This window comes from Oncorhynchus mykiss, chromosome 21, assembly GCF_057628025.1.
Source record: "Oncorhynchus mykiss isolate SJ-2025 chromosome 21, ASM5762802v1, whole genome shotgun sequence".
NCBI classification, from domain to species: Eukaryota; Metazoa; Chordata; class Actinopteri; order Salmoniformes; family Salmonidae; genus Oncorhynchus; species Oncorhynchus mykiss.
In genome coordinates this window covers 4,005,001-4,020,309 of record NC_143042.1, presented here as the reverse complement: position 1 = coordinate 4,020,309, position 15,309 = coordinate 4,005,001, and the positions used below count along the sequence as shown (strand labels likewise).

Below are 15,309 nucleotides of genomic sequence, written 5' to 3'. Positions count from 1 at the left end.
AACAGTGGTATATAAAGGGTAGGTAATCAAAGGAGTAATGCTGTCCAGGTATGACTGATGACACACACAGGTGTGTGTAAAGATGGGTGGGCAGGACCCGTGGCTAGTAGACCGGTGACATCGAGCGCTGGAGCAGGGAGTGGATGTGATACATATGCTAAATAATATGTGTGAAATTTGTTATTGATTTAGAATGGGACCATTATCATACACCTGTATCGAAACAGGGACAGTGGGAAAATATACTATCCACTTAAATAGCGACTGGTGGACGCTTTTCCATGGTCCATTTTCATGCCAGCCAGGTAGACTATATCATGGAAATTATCGCTAAGGACTCCAAACTGAAACATATCTTTATGGCGTGTGGGTTTCCTTCAACTGAGACGTTAGGCTGTCCAATGGGTTTCCTTCAACTGAGGCGTTAGGCTGTCCAATGGGTTTCCTTCAACTGAGACGTTAGGCTGTCCAATGGGTTTCCTTCAACTGAGACGTTAGGCTGTCTAATGGGTTTCCTTCAACTGAGACGTTAGGCTGTCCAATGGGTTTCCTTCAACTGAGACGTAAGGCTGTCCAATGGGTTTCCTTCAACTGAGGCGTTAGGCTGTCCAATGGGTTTCCTTCAACTGAGACGTTAGGCTGTCCAATGGGTTTCCTTCAACTGAGACGTTAGGCTGTCCAATGGGTTTCCTTCAACTGAGACGTTAGGCTGTCTAATGGGTTTCCTTCAACTGAGGCGTTAGGCTGTCCAATGGGTTTCCTTCAACTGAGGCGTTAGGCTGTCCAATGGGTTTCCTTCAACTGAGACGTTAGGCTGTCCAATGGGTTTCCTTCAACTGAGACGTTAGGCTGTCTAATGGGTTTCCTTCAACTGAGACGTTAGGCTGTCCAATGGGTTTCCTTCAACTGAGGCGTTAGGCTGTCCAATGGGTTTCCTTCAACTGAGGCATTAGGCTGTCCAATGGGTTTCCTTCAACTGAGACGTTAGGCTGTCCAATGGGTTTCCTTCAACTGAGACGTTAGGCTGTCCAATGGGTTTCCTTCAACTGAGACGTTAGGCTGTCCAATGGGTTTCCTTCAACTGAGGCGTTAGGCTGTCCAATGGGTTTCCTTCAACTGAGGCGTTAGGCTGTCCAATGGGTTTCCTTCAACTGAGACGTTAGGCTGTCCAATGGGTTTCCTTCAACTGAGGCGTTAGGCTGTCCAATGGGTTTCCTTCAACTGAGGCGTTAGGCTGTCCAATGGGTTTCCTTCAACTGAGACGTTAGGCTGTCCAATGGGTTTCCTTCAACTGAGACGTTAGGCTGTCCAATGGGTTTCCTTCAACTGAGACGTAAGGCTGTCCAATGGGTTTCCTTCAACTGAGACGTTAGGCTGTCCAATGGGTTTCCTTCAACTGAGACGTTAGGCTGTCTAATGGGTTTCCTTCAACTGAGACGTTAGGCTGTCCAATGGGTTTCCTTCAACTGAGGCGTTAGGCTGTCCAATGGGTTTCCTTCAACTGAGGCGTTAGGCTGTCCAATGGGTTTCCTTCAACTGAGGCGTTAGGCTGTCCAATGGGTTTCCTTCAACTGAGACGTTAGGCTGTCTAATGGGTTTCCTTCAACTGAGACGTTAGGCTGTCCAATGGGTTTCCTTCAACTGAGACGTTAGGCTGTCCAATGGGTTTCCTTCAACTGAGGCGTTAGGCTGTCTAATGGGTTTCCTTCAACTGAGACGTTAGGCTGTCCAATGGGTTTCCTTCAACTGAGACGTTAGGCTGTCTAATGGGTTTCCTTCAACTGAGGCGTTAGGCTGTCCAATGGGTTTCCTTCAACTGAGGCGTTAGGCTGTCCAATGGGTTTCCTTCAACTGAGACGTTAGGCTGTCCAATGGGTTTCCTTCAACTGAGGCGTTAGGCTGTCTAATGGGTTTCCTTCAACTGAGACGTTAGGCTGTCCAATGGGTTTCCTTCAACTGAGGCGTTAGGCTACCCTGTGGTGGTAAAAAAGGTATATGTCAACTGTGCCATTAGATAATGACTCCATGACACAATATATTAATCTAGTTCTTTTAATTTATGAGATCATATAACATTTAACAAACAAACTGCAGGAAATTACAGTACAATAGTAAACAATAAAACCAACAAGAATGTCAAAGCAACTCAAACCAATGTCCTACTTCATTCTAAAACAGATAAAGAACACACATTAAAAAACAATCTAAATCTGATTAAAGACCTCATATATACTGAGTATATAAAACCCCTTACCCTAAATTTGTCAGGACATGGACTCTACAAGGAGTCAAAGGTGTTCCACAGGGGTGCTAGCCCATTTTGACTCTAATGCTTCCTACAGTTGTGTTCATGGACCATTCTTGATACACACAGGACATGGTTGAGTCTGATAAACCCAGCAGCGTTGCAGTTCTCAATACAAACCGGTCCTCTTGGCAGCTACTACCAGAGCCTGTTCAAGGGCACGTAAATATTTTATCTTACCCATTCACCCTCTGAAAGGCACACACACACACACACACACACACACACACACACACACACACACACACACACACACACACACACACACACACACACACACACACACACACAATATCCATGTCCCAAGGCTTAAAAACTTTTGAACCTATTTCTTCCCTTTCATCTACACTGATGGATTTAACAAGTGACATCAATAAGGGATCATAGCTTTCACCTGGTCAGTCTATGTCAAAGAGAGAGCAGGTTAAGGGATCATAGCTTTCACCTGGTCAGTCTATGCCAAAGAGAGAGCAGGTTAAGGGATCATAGCTTTCACCTGGTCAGTCTATGCCAAAGAGAGAGCAGGTTAAGGGATCATAGCTTTCACCTGGTCAGTCTATGCCAAAGAGAGAGCAGGTTAAGGGATCATAGCTTTCACCTGGTCAGTCTATGCCAAAGAGAGAGCAGGTTAAGGGATCATAGCTTTCACCTGGTCAGTCTATGTCAAAGAGAGAGCAGGTTAAGGGATCATAGCTTTCACCTGGTCAGTCTATGTCAAAGAGAGAGCAGGTTAAGGGATCATAGCATTCACCTGGTCAGTCTGTCAAAGAGAGAGCAGGTTAAGGGATCATAGCATTCACCTGGTCAGTCTATGTCAAAGAGAGAGCAGGTTAAGGGATCATAGCATTCACCTGGTCAGTCTGTGTCAAAGAGAGAGCAGGTTAAGGGATCATAGCTTTCACCTGGTCAGTCTATGTCAAAGAGAGAGCAGGTTAAGGGATCATAGCTTTCACCTGGTCAGTCTATGTCAAAGAGAGAGCAGGTTAAGGGATCATAGCATTCACCTGGTCAGTCTATTTCATGGAGAGAGCAGGTTAAGGGATCATAGCTTTCACCTGGTCAGTCTATGTCAAAGAGAGAGCAGGTTAAGGGATCATAGCATTCACCTGGTCAGTCTGTCAAAGAGAGAGCAGGTTAAGGGATCCTAGCATTCACCTGGTCAGTCTATTTCATGGAGAGAGCAGGTTAAGGGATCATAGCTTTCACCTGGTCAGTCTATGTCAAAGAGAGAGCAGGTTAAGGGATCATAGCATTCACCTGGTCAGTCTATTTCATGGAGAGAGCAGGTTAAGGGATCATAGCTTTCACCTGGTCAGTCTGTGTCAAAGAGAGAGCAGGTTAAGGGATCATAGCTTTCACCTGGTCAGTCTGTCAAAGAGAGAGCAGGTTAAGGGATCATAGCTTTCACCTGGTGAGTCTATGTCAAAGAGAGAGCAGGTTAAGGGATCCTAGCATTCACCTGGTCAGTCTGTCAAAGAGAGAGCAGGTTAAGGGATCCTAGCATTCACCTGGTCAGTCTGTCAAAGAGAGAGCAGGTTAAGGGATCCTAGCATTCACCTGGTCAGTCTATTTCATGGAGAGAGCAGGTTAAGGGATCATAGCTTTCACCTGGTCAGTCTATTTCATGGAGAGAGCAGGTTAAGGGATCATAGCTTTCACCTGGTCAGTCTATGTCAAAGAGAGAGCAGGTTAAGGGATCATAGCTTTCACCTGGTCAGTCTGTCAAAGAGAGAGCAGGTTAAGGGATCATAGCTTTCACCTGGTCAGTCTGTCAAAGAGAGAGCAGGTTAAGGGATCATATCATTCACCTGGTCAGTCTATGTCAAAGAGAGAGCAGGTTAAGGGATCATAGCTTTCACCTGGTCAGTCTATTTCATGGAGAGAGCAGGTTAAGGGATCATAGCATTCACCTGGTCAGTCTATTTCATGGAGAGAGCAGGTTAAGGGATCATAGCATTCACCTGGTCAGTCTATGTCAAAGAGAGAGCAGGTGTTCATAATGTTTTGTACACTCAGTGTATATACTTCATTTCATTAAAACTAAGACAATTAAAAAGTACTGACTGTATTTGTCAACACGACCTGTAGTAATATAAAAACCCAAACTACACTGACCTGACAACCTGTAAAAAACATTTCAGTCTGAGCTAAGTGCATGAAAGTGAGTAAATATACTTCTTTCTAGAACTCCAGAGAAAGTAGAGAGATGTCAATAACCTTTATTGTCACTTTGCCTAATGTTTGGCCCAGGCATGAGTTCAGAGGGTTTGTCTGATTGATAGAATGCAGTTTAGAATACAATATCCTGAGTGTCAGTCTGTTACTGCTCTCTTGACAACTCCTTTTTTTACATACATGACAATGAATGACAAGGGGATGTTCTCAATTGCATATTCCTCGAGTCCTTGTCTCCTTCTCAAAAACCATTGAAGGAGAAGGTCAGAGGGAAGAGAAGGAGACGGGGAGAGTGGGTGCGAGGAGTATGCAATTGAGAATGCAACTCTTCCAGTTTACATGTGAAGTTTAGTGTTTTTTGGCAGGAAATTATTATTTTTGGTAAAAAAAACACTCCAGGTCATGAACTAGATACAGTGCCTTGCGAAAGTATTCGGCCCCCTTGAACTTTGCGACCTTTTGCCACATTTCAGGCTTCAAACATAAAGATATAAAACTGTATTTTTTTGTGAAGAATCAACAACAAGTGGGACACAATCATGAAGTGGAACGACATTTATTGGATATTTCAAACTTTTTTAACAAATCAAAAACTGAAAAATTGGGCTTGCAAAATTATTCAGCCCCTTTACTTTCAGTGCAGCAAACTCTCTCCAGAAGTTCAGTGAGGATCTCTGAATGATCCAATGTTGACCTAAATGACTAATGATGATAAATACAATCCACCTGTGTGTAATCAAGTCTCTGTATAAATGCACCTGCACTGTGATAGTCTCAGAGGTCAGTTAAAAGCGCAGAGAGCATCATGAAGAACAAGGAACACACCAGGCAGGTCCGAGATACTGTTGTGAAGAAGTTTAAAGCCGGATTTGGATACAAAAAGATTTCCCAAGCTTTAAACATCCCAAGGAGCACTGTGCAAGCGATAATATTGAAATGGAAGGAGTATCAGACCACTGCAAATCTACCAAGACCTGGCCGTCCCTCTAAACTTTCAGCTCATACAAGGAGAAGACTGATCAGAGATGCAGCTAAGAGGCCCATGATCACTCTGGATGAACTGCAGAGATCTACAGCTGAGGTGGGAGACTCTGTCCATAGGACAACAATCAGTCGTATATTGCACAAATCTGGCCTTTATGGAAGAGTGGCAAGAAGAAAGCCATTTCTTAAAGATATCCATAAAAAGTGTTGTTTAAAGTTTGCCACAAGCCACCTGGGAGACACACCAAACATGTGGAAGAAGGTGCTCTGGTCAGATGAAACCAAAATTTAACTTTTTGGCAACAATGCAAAATGTTATGTTTGGCGTAAAAGCAACACAGCTGAACACACCATCCCCACTGTCAAACATGGTGGTGGCAGCATCATGGTTTGGGCCTGCTTTTCTTCAGCAGGGACAGGGAAGATGGTTAAAATTGATGGGAAGATGGATGGAGCCAAATACAGGACCATTCTGGAAGAAAACCTGATGGAGTCTGCAAAAGACCTGAGACTGGGACGGAGATTTGTCTTCCAACAAGACAATGATCCAAAACATAAAGCAAAATCTACAATGGAATGGTTCAAAAATAAACATATCCAGGTGTTAGAATGGCCAAGTCAAAGTCCAGACCTGAATCCAATCAAGAATCTGTGGAAAGAACTGGAAACTGCTGTTCACAAATGCTCTCCATCCAACCTCACTGAGCTCGAGCTGTTTTGCAAGGAGGAATGGGAAAAAATGTCAGTCTCTCGATGTGCAAAACTTATAGAGACATACCCCAAGCGACTTACAGCTGTAATCGCAGCAAAAGGTGGCGCTACAAAGTATTAACTTAAGGGGGCTGAATAATTTTGCACGCCCAATTTTTCAGTTTTTGATTTGTTAAAAAAGTTTGAAATATCCAATAAATGTCGTTCCACTTCATGATTGTGTCCCACTTGTTGTTGATTCTTCACAAAAAAATACAGTTTTATATCTTTATGTTTGAAGCCTGAAATGTGGCAAAAGGTCGCAAAGTTCAAGGGGGCCGAATACTTTCGCAAGGCACTGTAGAAAGGATGTAGAAATTATAATGGACCTATGTATTTTAAAATATCTGCACTTTTTCTGGCCCAGAAATGGATTTGGACAAACAAATCAATCCCCAAAAAATCTGTTTGGCCCTCAAGCAAAAAAGTTTGCCCATGCCTACTTTAGAACACATTCTACAGTTAAGAATGGATCTCTGTGACTTTAGAACACATTCTAGAGTTTAGAATGTATTTCTGTGACTTTAGAACACATTCTAGAGTTTAGAATGTATTTCTGTAGATGCGGTCCTGTTCCATCTGAGACTTGGCCTTCTTCTTGAGCAGCAGGATGTGTTCAGAAAACTCCCTCACAGCCCCCAGGCCTGCTGCACTGTGGCAGGAGTATTTAGCAGCGTTGATCGCCACCACTGGGGCGTCCCGGGGAACTGCACTCAGCCCAGCCAGGTTCAGACAGTCAACATCTGGTGCATCATTACCTGTAGGAGGGAGAGATGGAGGGATGAAATGGAGGTGTGAGATTCATTTGTATTTTATTTTAAATCTATTTAAGTGTCCATACGGTGGTTATGGAAGTATTTTAAGAATGAGCTGATCTTGGACTACAGGAAAAGGTGGCCCAAACAGGCCCCCATTAAGAAGATTTATCATGGGTCCCCAGATCCTCAAAAAGTTCTACAGCTGCACCATCGAGAGCATCGTGACCGGTTAATCACCGCCTGGTATGGCACCTGCTCAGCATCTGAACGTAAAGTGCTACAGAGGGTAGTGCATACGGCCCAGTACATCACTGGGCCCAAGCTTCCTGCCATCCAGGACCTATATACTAGAGGAAAGAGGGAGGGCAAAAAATTGTCGATGACTCCAGTTACCCAAGTCATAGACTGTTCTCTCTGCTACCGCACGGCAAGTGATACCGGAGCACCAAGTCTAGGACCAAAAGGCTCCTTAACAGCTTCCACCCCAAAGCTATAAGACTGCTGAACAATTCATCTATTTACATTGACACCCCAAACAACATCAATACTGATACAGGGAACACACAGGGAAGTAGACAGAAAAAAGGGAAGGCAATCAACAAATTAAAGGAGTCCAGGTGAGTCCAAGGATGCACTGCTGCGCATGATGGTGACCGGTGATGAAACGCAGGTGTGTGTAACGATGGTGACAGGTGTGCAAAATGAAGGCAGTCTGGCGCCCGAGAGGGAGAGCGGGAGCAGGCAAGTTATTTAATCAGTGAAGAACTTACAATCACTTCCTGGCAAGAGATAACGGAGGGATGAGAGGAGATAGATGGAGAGAGATGAAGGGTTGAGAAGAGAGAGAAATGACCACTGTAGCCAGGTTTTGTTTCACAAGTGTCATTTCGCAATGAATTTGTCTACTTTCAACTTATTTTTTTTTGATAACCTGATTGGAATACGTTTTATTTAGGAGGAATAGGCCTGAGTTCTAGAGACCTACAGAGCTGCGTTGTGTGGATGTCACGCCGCCGTCTGGCAGCGGGTGGGGGACAGTACTTATCGAAGGTAAATCTGAACCACTTTCAGTTCAACTCTTTTATGCCTGAATGTACGCAAAAATGAAGAGAATTCAATGTTTAGACTTAATGCATCATAAAAATATTGATATTGCATTTATCCATGAATCTCATTTGCGAGTAGGGAATATTCATTGCTTACAGGACAAGGTGTATAACGTTGCTGCTTCGACTAGTGGAGCCTCTAAGTCCAAAGGCGTTGTTATTTTGATTAAAACGAATTTAACTTTAGTTATCGAAAAGACTAGCAAGGATACTACCAGCCGCTTAGCTTCCATTTACACGTCTATGGCAAGAAAGTAGCATTTGTGTCCATCTCTGCACCCGCTGTTTATGAGGACAGCTTTTTCGCTGGGCTTACCAATAAAATGTTATCACTTTAAGAGTATGAATTGGTCATAGGGGCAGATATGAATGCAGCTTTCGATCTCAACCTTGATAGATCCACACATTAGTGTGGATGACAAAAGCATCATTAGTGTTGAATGGAATGACGGAACATCTCAGTATCTCTGTGTGGTGAGTTCAGAATCCGGGCATCAAAGATTATACCTGTTCTTCTGCATATCACAAATCATACTCTGGAATTGATTGTTTTCTATTCTCTAAGTATGTGTGTCATGCCAATATAAATATTGCCTGCGATGCTTTCAGATCAGGATCCCCTGGTTACCCAAGTGGATATGAGCTTTAAGGTAAATAAAAACAAAACATTGGCATTTTAATATGACCCTTCTTCAAAACTAATTGTTCGTGGCTGAATTTCAATTTGCATTCTTAGAAAAAAACACAAGGACTCTGCAGAGGACCCCAGGTTTACATTGATGGCTACTAAAGGGTTTATCACAGACTTTACATCTTACGCATCTCACCTCAATAAAGCTCGGAAATCACAGAATCAAGTTATTGGAGAAAACATTTAAAATCACTTCAACAAAACCTGAAAAGGAATTACTCAAATAATGTCAGCAATGATTTGAGGGTGGTTAAACAGGAATTTAATAATTTATTAAGGAGAGCAGTGTTCATCATGCATAGAGTGAGGCAGAACTATCATTTTAATAGGAGCAAACCAAGCAGGTTTCTTGCATTAAAATTGAAACAAAGTGAATCTTGTACCTCTATAGAATCTATTCAATCCCTGGTTAAAGGCTTACCTTCTGATCCACAGAAAAATAATGCAACATTTCAGTCTTTTTACCAGGAGTTATATACATCTTCTATCCAGGTTGAACCAGACAAATGCAGTTTTTAGATCATCTTGATTTGCTCGTATTGGAGGAGAAGCGATCTGCGGATCTGGGCCGACCCATCTCATTAGAGGAACTGGAGTCAGCACTGAAAGGTGCTAAAAAGGGGAAATCACCTGGACCTGATGGCATTCCCCCTGAGCTGTTACAACAAATCACCTGTCCAGGATGGCATTCCCCCTGAGCTGTTACTACAAATCACCTGTCCAGGATGGCATTCCACCTGAGCTGTTACAACAAATCACCTGTCCAGGATGGCATTCCCCCTGAGCTGTTACAACAAATCACCTGTCCAGGATGGCATTCCCCCTGAGCTGTTACTACAAATCACCTGGCCCAGATGGCATTCCCCCTGAGCTGTTACTAAAAATCACCTGTCCAGGATGGCATTCCACCTGAGCTGTTACAACAAATCACCTGTCCAGGATGGCATTCCCCCTGAGCTGTTACTACAAATCACCTGTCCCGGATGGCATTCCCCCTGAGCTGTTACTACAAATCACCTGTCCCGGATGGCATTCCCCCTGAGCTGTTACAACAAAACACCTGTCCCGGATGGCATTCCCCCTGAGCTGTTACAACAAAACACCTGTCCCGGATGGCATTCCACCTGAGCTGTTACAACAAATCACCTGTCCCGGATAGCATTCCACCTGAGCTGTTACAACAAATCACCTGTCCCGGATGGCATTCCACCTGAACTGTTACTACAAAACACCTGTCCCGGATGGCATTCCACCTGAGCTGTTACTACAAATTACCTGTCCAGGATGGCATTCCACCTGAGCTGTTACTACAAATCACCTGTCCAGGATGGCATTCCACCTGATCTGTTACTACAAATCACCTGGCCCAGATGGCATTCCCCCTGAGCTGTTACTACAAATCACCTGTCCCGGATGGCATTCCACCTGATCTGTTACTACAAATCACCTGTCCAGGATGGCATTCCCCCTGAGCTGTTACAACAAATCACCTGTCCAGGATGGCATTCCCCCTGATCTGTTACTACAAATCACCTGGCCCAGATGGCATTCCCCCTGAGCTGTTACTACATATCACCTGTCCCGGATGGCATTCCACCTGATCTGTTACTACAAATAACCTGTCCAGGATGGCATTCCCCCCTGAGCTGTTACTACAAATCACCTGGCCCAGATGGCATTCCCCCTGAGCTGTTACTACAAATCACCTGTCCCTGATGGCATTCCACCTGAGCTGTTACAACAAATCACCTGTCCCGGATGGCATTCCACCTGAGATGTTACAACAAACACCTGTCCCGGATGGCATTCCACCTGAGCTGTTACAACAAATCACCTGTCCCGGATGGCATTCCACCTGAACTGTTACTACAAAATACCTGTCCCGGATGGCATTCCCCCTGAGCTGTTACTACAAATCACCTGTCCCGGATGGCATTCCCCCTGAGCTGTTACAACAAAACACCTGTCCCGGATGGCATTCCACCTGAGCTGTTACAACAAATCACCCGTCCAGGATGGCATTCCACCTGAGCTGTTACTACAAATCACCTGTCCAGGATGGCATTCCACCTGATCTGTTACTACAAATCACCTGGCCCAGATGGCATTCCCCCCTGAGCTGTTACTACAAATCACCTGTCCCGGATGGCATTCCACCTGATCTGTTACTACAAATCACCTGTCCAGGATGGCATTCCCCCTGAGCTGTTACTACAAATCACCTGTCCAGGATGGCATTCCACCTGATCTGTTACTACAAATCACCTGGCCCAGATGGCATTCCCCCTGAGCTGTTACTACAAATCACCTGTCCCGGATGGCATTCCACCTGATCTGTTACTACAAATAACCTGTCCAGGATGGCATTCCCCCTGAGCTGTTACTACAAATCACCTGGCCTGGATGGCATTCCCCCTGAGCTGTTACTACAAATCACCTGTCCCGGATGGCATTCCACCTGAGCTGTTACTACAAATCACCTGGCCCGGATGGCATTCCACCTGAGCTGTTACAACAAATCACCTGTCCCGGATGGCATTCCCCCTGAGCTGTTACTATAAATCACCTGTCCCGGATGGCATTCCACCTGAGCTGTTACTACAAAACACCTGTCCGGGATGGCATTCCACCTGAGCTGTTACAACAAATCACCTGTCCGGGATGGCATTCCACCTGAACTGTTACTACAAATCACCTGTCCCGGATGGCATTCCACCTGAGCTATTACTATAAATCACCTGGACCTGATGGCATTCCACCTGAACTGTTACTACAAATCACCTGTCCCGGATGGCATTCCACCTGAGCTATTACTATAAATCACCTGGACCTGATGGCATTCCACCTGAACTGTTACTACATATCACCTGTCCCTGATGGCATTCCACCTGAGCTGTTACTACATTTTGGGTGAATTTTAGGACCAGTATTATTGGAGTAAATTCATTCGGCCATCGACAGGTTTTTTTTTCATGATCATATTAACTCTGCATTAATCTCTCTACTGCCAAAGAAAGGGAACGATCACACAGACTGTGCAAATTATCGTCCGATATATTTAATTAATTCGGACCAAAAATTGTATTGAAAAGTATTTGGATAAGTTGATTCACATGGACCAGTCAGGTTTTGTGAAAGGTCTCCTTGCAGCTGACAATGTCAGACGATGAATGCATGTAATACATGAAGCACAACAGCTGGACACATCGTGTGCTGTGCTGTCTCTAGATGCTGAGAAGGCGTTGACAGGCTTGATTGGCAGTACATGTGGGCTGTTTTGGAGAAATTTGGTTTGGGAAAGAATTGTATTGATATGGTTTGTGTGTTATATACTAACACTGTTGCTATGGTTTCTACTAATGGCGTACACTCAAGTCCATTCCCTATTTTTCAGGGATGTAGACAAGGAGACGGCCTATCCCCAACGTTATTCATTTAGTCGCTAGAGCCTTTAGCCCAACATCTAAGGCAGAATGTAGTGGGGCTTCTCCTATACTGATTACATCCTCCTCTCATACCACTATATGCAGACGATATTCTCTATCAAAAATTCAATCTCATCTTTATTATCCACATTTGAAGAATTCAAATGGCTGTCCGGGTATAAAATAAATTGGACAAAATCAGCATTAATGTTACTGAATGAAGCGGCCAAAAAAGTTTCACTTCCCTCAACAATTCCTATGAAAACACAGCTCATGTGTTTGGGCATTAGTATACAAACATCTCTGCATGGTCTGGTGAAGTTTAATTATGACAAGATGAACGAGAAGGAAGGAAGGAAGGAAGGAAGGAAGGAAGGAAGGAAGGAAGGAAGTTGAATGGGATTTAACAGTTTGGGAGAAGTTATCTGCTTCTTTACAAACTAGGGGCAGCTTCCATAAAGATGAATGTGTTTCTACGTATCAGTTTCCATGATGATCCCACTCCCTCCACCAGTAGGCTAATGGGGAAGGGTTGATAAACAGATACCTAAATACCTTTGGAATGGCAAACATCCAAAGATTAGGTTTGAGGTGTAACAATGACAGAAGTGTCATGGTGGACTTGCATTACCACATGTTTGTATTTAGCACCAGTCTTTCCAGTAACGCCCACTTAGATCATCAGTCTCTTGGAGAACTACTGAGGAAGAACTTGTTTCACCTACTAGATGAGTTATTCTCTGGTATATCTAATAAGAAATGCATGTTGTATTTTGGTCTGATCATTTCTAATACAATAGAGACATTTAGGAAGGTTGAGATGGGCGTAGATGGTAACTGGAAATGGCATCTCCTACGGCATAACAAGGCTATTACCTCCGGTAATAAACTGTTGGAGTCTAGAGCCTGGTCTGCTGTCTGTTGTGTCATCGGCAAACTTAATGATGGTGTTGGAGTCGTGCCTGGCGGCCTCCGACCGCAAGGCACTACTAGTGTGTACAGTACATCACTGGGGCCAAGCTTCCTGCCATCCAGGACCTCTATTTTTGATTTTACCTTTATTCAACTAGGCAAGTCAGTTAAGAACAAATTCTAATTTTCAATGACGGCCTAAGAACAACTGCCTTGTTCAGGGGCAGAACGACAGATTTTTACCTTGTCAGCTCGGGAATTCGATCTTGCAACCTTTCAGTTACAAGTCCAACGCTCTAACCACTAGGCTACCTGCCGCCCCAATATACCAGGTGGTGTCATAGACCTAAACATTGTCATAGACTCCAGCCACCCTAGTCATAGACTGTTCTCTCTGCTACCGCATGGCAAGCGGTACCGGAGCGCCAAGTCTGGGTCCAAGAGGCTTCTAAACAGCTTCTACCCCCAAGCCATAAGACTCCTGAACATCTAATCAAATGGCTACCCAGACTATTTGCATTGCCCCCCCCCCCTCTCTTTTACACTGCTGCTACTCTCTGATATTATCTATGCATAGTCACTTTAATAACTCTACCTACATGTACATATTACCTCGACTAACCAGTTCCCCTGCACATTGACTCTGTACCGGTACCCCCTGTATGCAGTCTCCACATTGACTCTGTACCGGTACCCCCTGTATACAGCCTCGCTATTGTTATTTTACTGCTGCTCTTTAATTATTTGTTAAGTTTATTTATTATTCTTATTTTTATTTATTATAACTGCATAGTTGGTTAAGGGCGTGTATGTAATAATTTCACTGTCAGGTTACACCTGTTGTATTCGGAGCATGTGACAAAATAACATTTGATTTGAATCTCAGAAGGGCTCCAAATCAATACCTTCATACGTTTTGATTGACATGAACGCACAAGTATTACTCAAATTAGAATGTTAAGATTCCACTATATTACAAACTGTACTATAAAACTAAAATGAATTAGTAATAGTGGTACTATTTGTAGTAGTAGCAGTTGTAGCAGCAGTAGTAGTAGTAGTAGTAGTAGTAGTCGTAGTAAATTGTTAAATGAAAACAACAGTGAGTTTACCCATATAGGCGACCTCCTTCCAGTCCAGATCCTTGTCATCCATCATGGCTGTGACCTCACCCTGGATGTCCTTGCCCAGCTGCCTGACCTCGCAGCCTGTCCTCTGGGATAGATTGTCAGCCAGGGCCTTGGTCAGGAGGTCCTCACTGGATGAGATCAGGATCACCTGGAGGAGACAGAAAAAAACAAATGTCTATGCTCTGTGTTTTGTATGGGAGCTCTGTGTGTTGAATATAAGCTCTGTTTTGTATGGGAGCTCTGTGTGTTGAATAGAAGCTCTGTTTTGTATGGGAGCTCTGTGTGTTGAATATAAGCTCTGTTTTGTATGGGAGCTCTGTGTGTTGAATATAAGCTCTGTTTTGTATGGGAGCTCTGTGTGTTGAATATAAGCTCTGTTTTGTATGGGAGCTCTGTGTGTTGAATATAAGCTCTGTTTTGTATGGGAGCTCTGTGTGTTGAATATAAGCTCTGTTTTGTATGGGAGCTCTGTGTGTTGAATATGAGCTCTGTTTTGTATGGGAGCTCTGTGTGTTGAATATAAGCTCTGTTTTGTATGGGAGCTCTGTGTGTTGAATATAAGCTCTGTTTTGTATGGGAGCTCTGTGTGTTGAATATAAGCTCTGTTTTGTATGGGAGCTCTGTGTGTTGAATATAAGCTCTGTTTTGTATGGGAGCTCTGTGTGTTGAATATAAGCTCTGTTTTGTATGGGAGCTCTGTGTGTTGAATATAAGCTCTGTTTTGTATGGGAGCTCTGTGTGTTGAATATAAGCTCTGTTTTGTATGGAAGCTCTGTTTTGTATGGGAGCTCTGTTTTGTATGGGTGCTCTGTGTGTTGAATATAAGCTCTGTTTTGTATGGGAGCTCTGTTTTGTATGGGAGCTATGTTTTGTATGGGAGCTCTGTTTTGTATGGGTGTTCTGTTTTGTATGGGAGCTCTGTTTTGTATGGGAGCTCTGTTTTGTATGGGAGCTCTGTTTTGTATGGGTGCTCTGTGTGTTGAATATAAGCTCTGTTTTGTATGGAAGCTCTGTTTTGTATGGGTGCTCTGTGTGTCGAATATAATCTCTGTTTTGTATGGAAGCTCTGTTTT

General features: G+C 43.8%; 1 protein-coding gene across 1 annotated transcript in view; it reads right to left on the bottom strand.

The window, feature by feature from the left end:
* Nucleotides 1-6,349: 6,349 nt before the first annotated feature.
* LOC149972945 (N-acylneuraminate cytidylyltransferase) overlaps nt 6,350-15,309 on the bottom strand; it is a 21,157-nt gene continuing 12,197 nt past the window's right edge. The window contains exons 7-8 of the mRNA XM_090213502.1: nt 14,219-14,384; nt 6,350-6,972 (exon numbers count right to left, since the gene is read on the bottom strand). Of these exons, the coding sequence (XP_090069628.1) occupies nt 6,758-6,972; nt 14,219-14,384 (381 nt within the window). The 3' untranslated portion in view covers nt 6,350-6,757. The remainder of the gene's footprint in view (nt 6,973-14,218; nt 14,385-15,309) is intronic.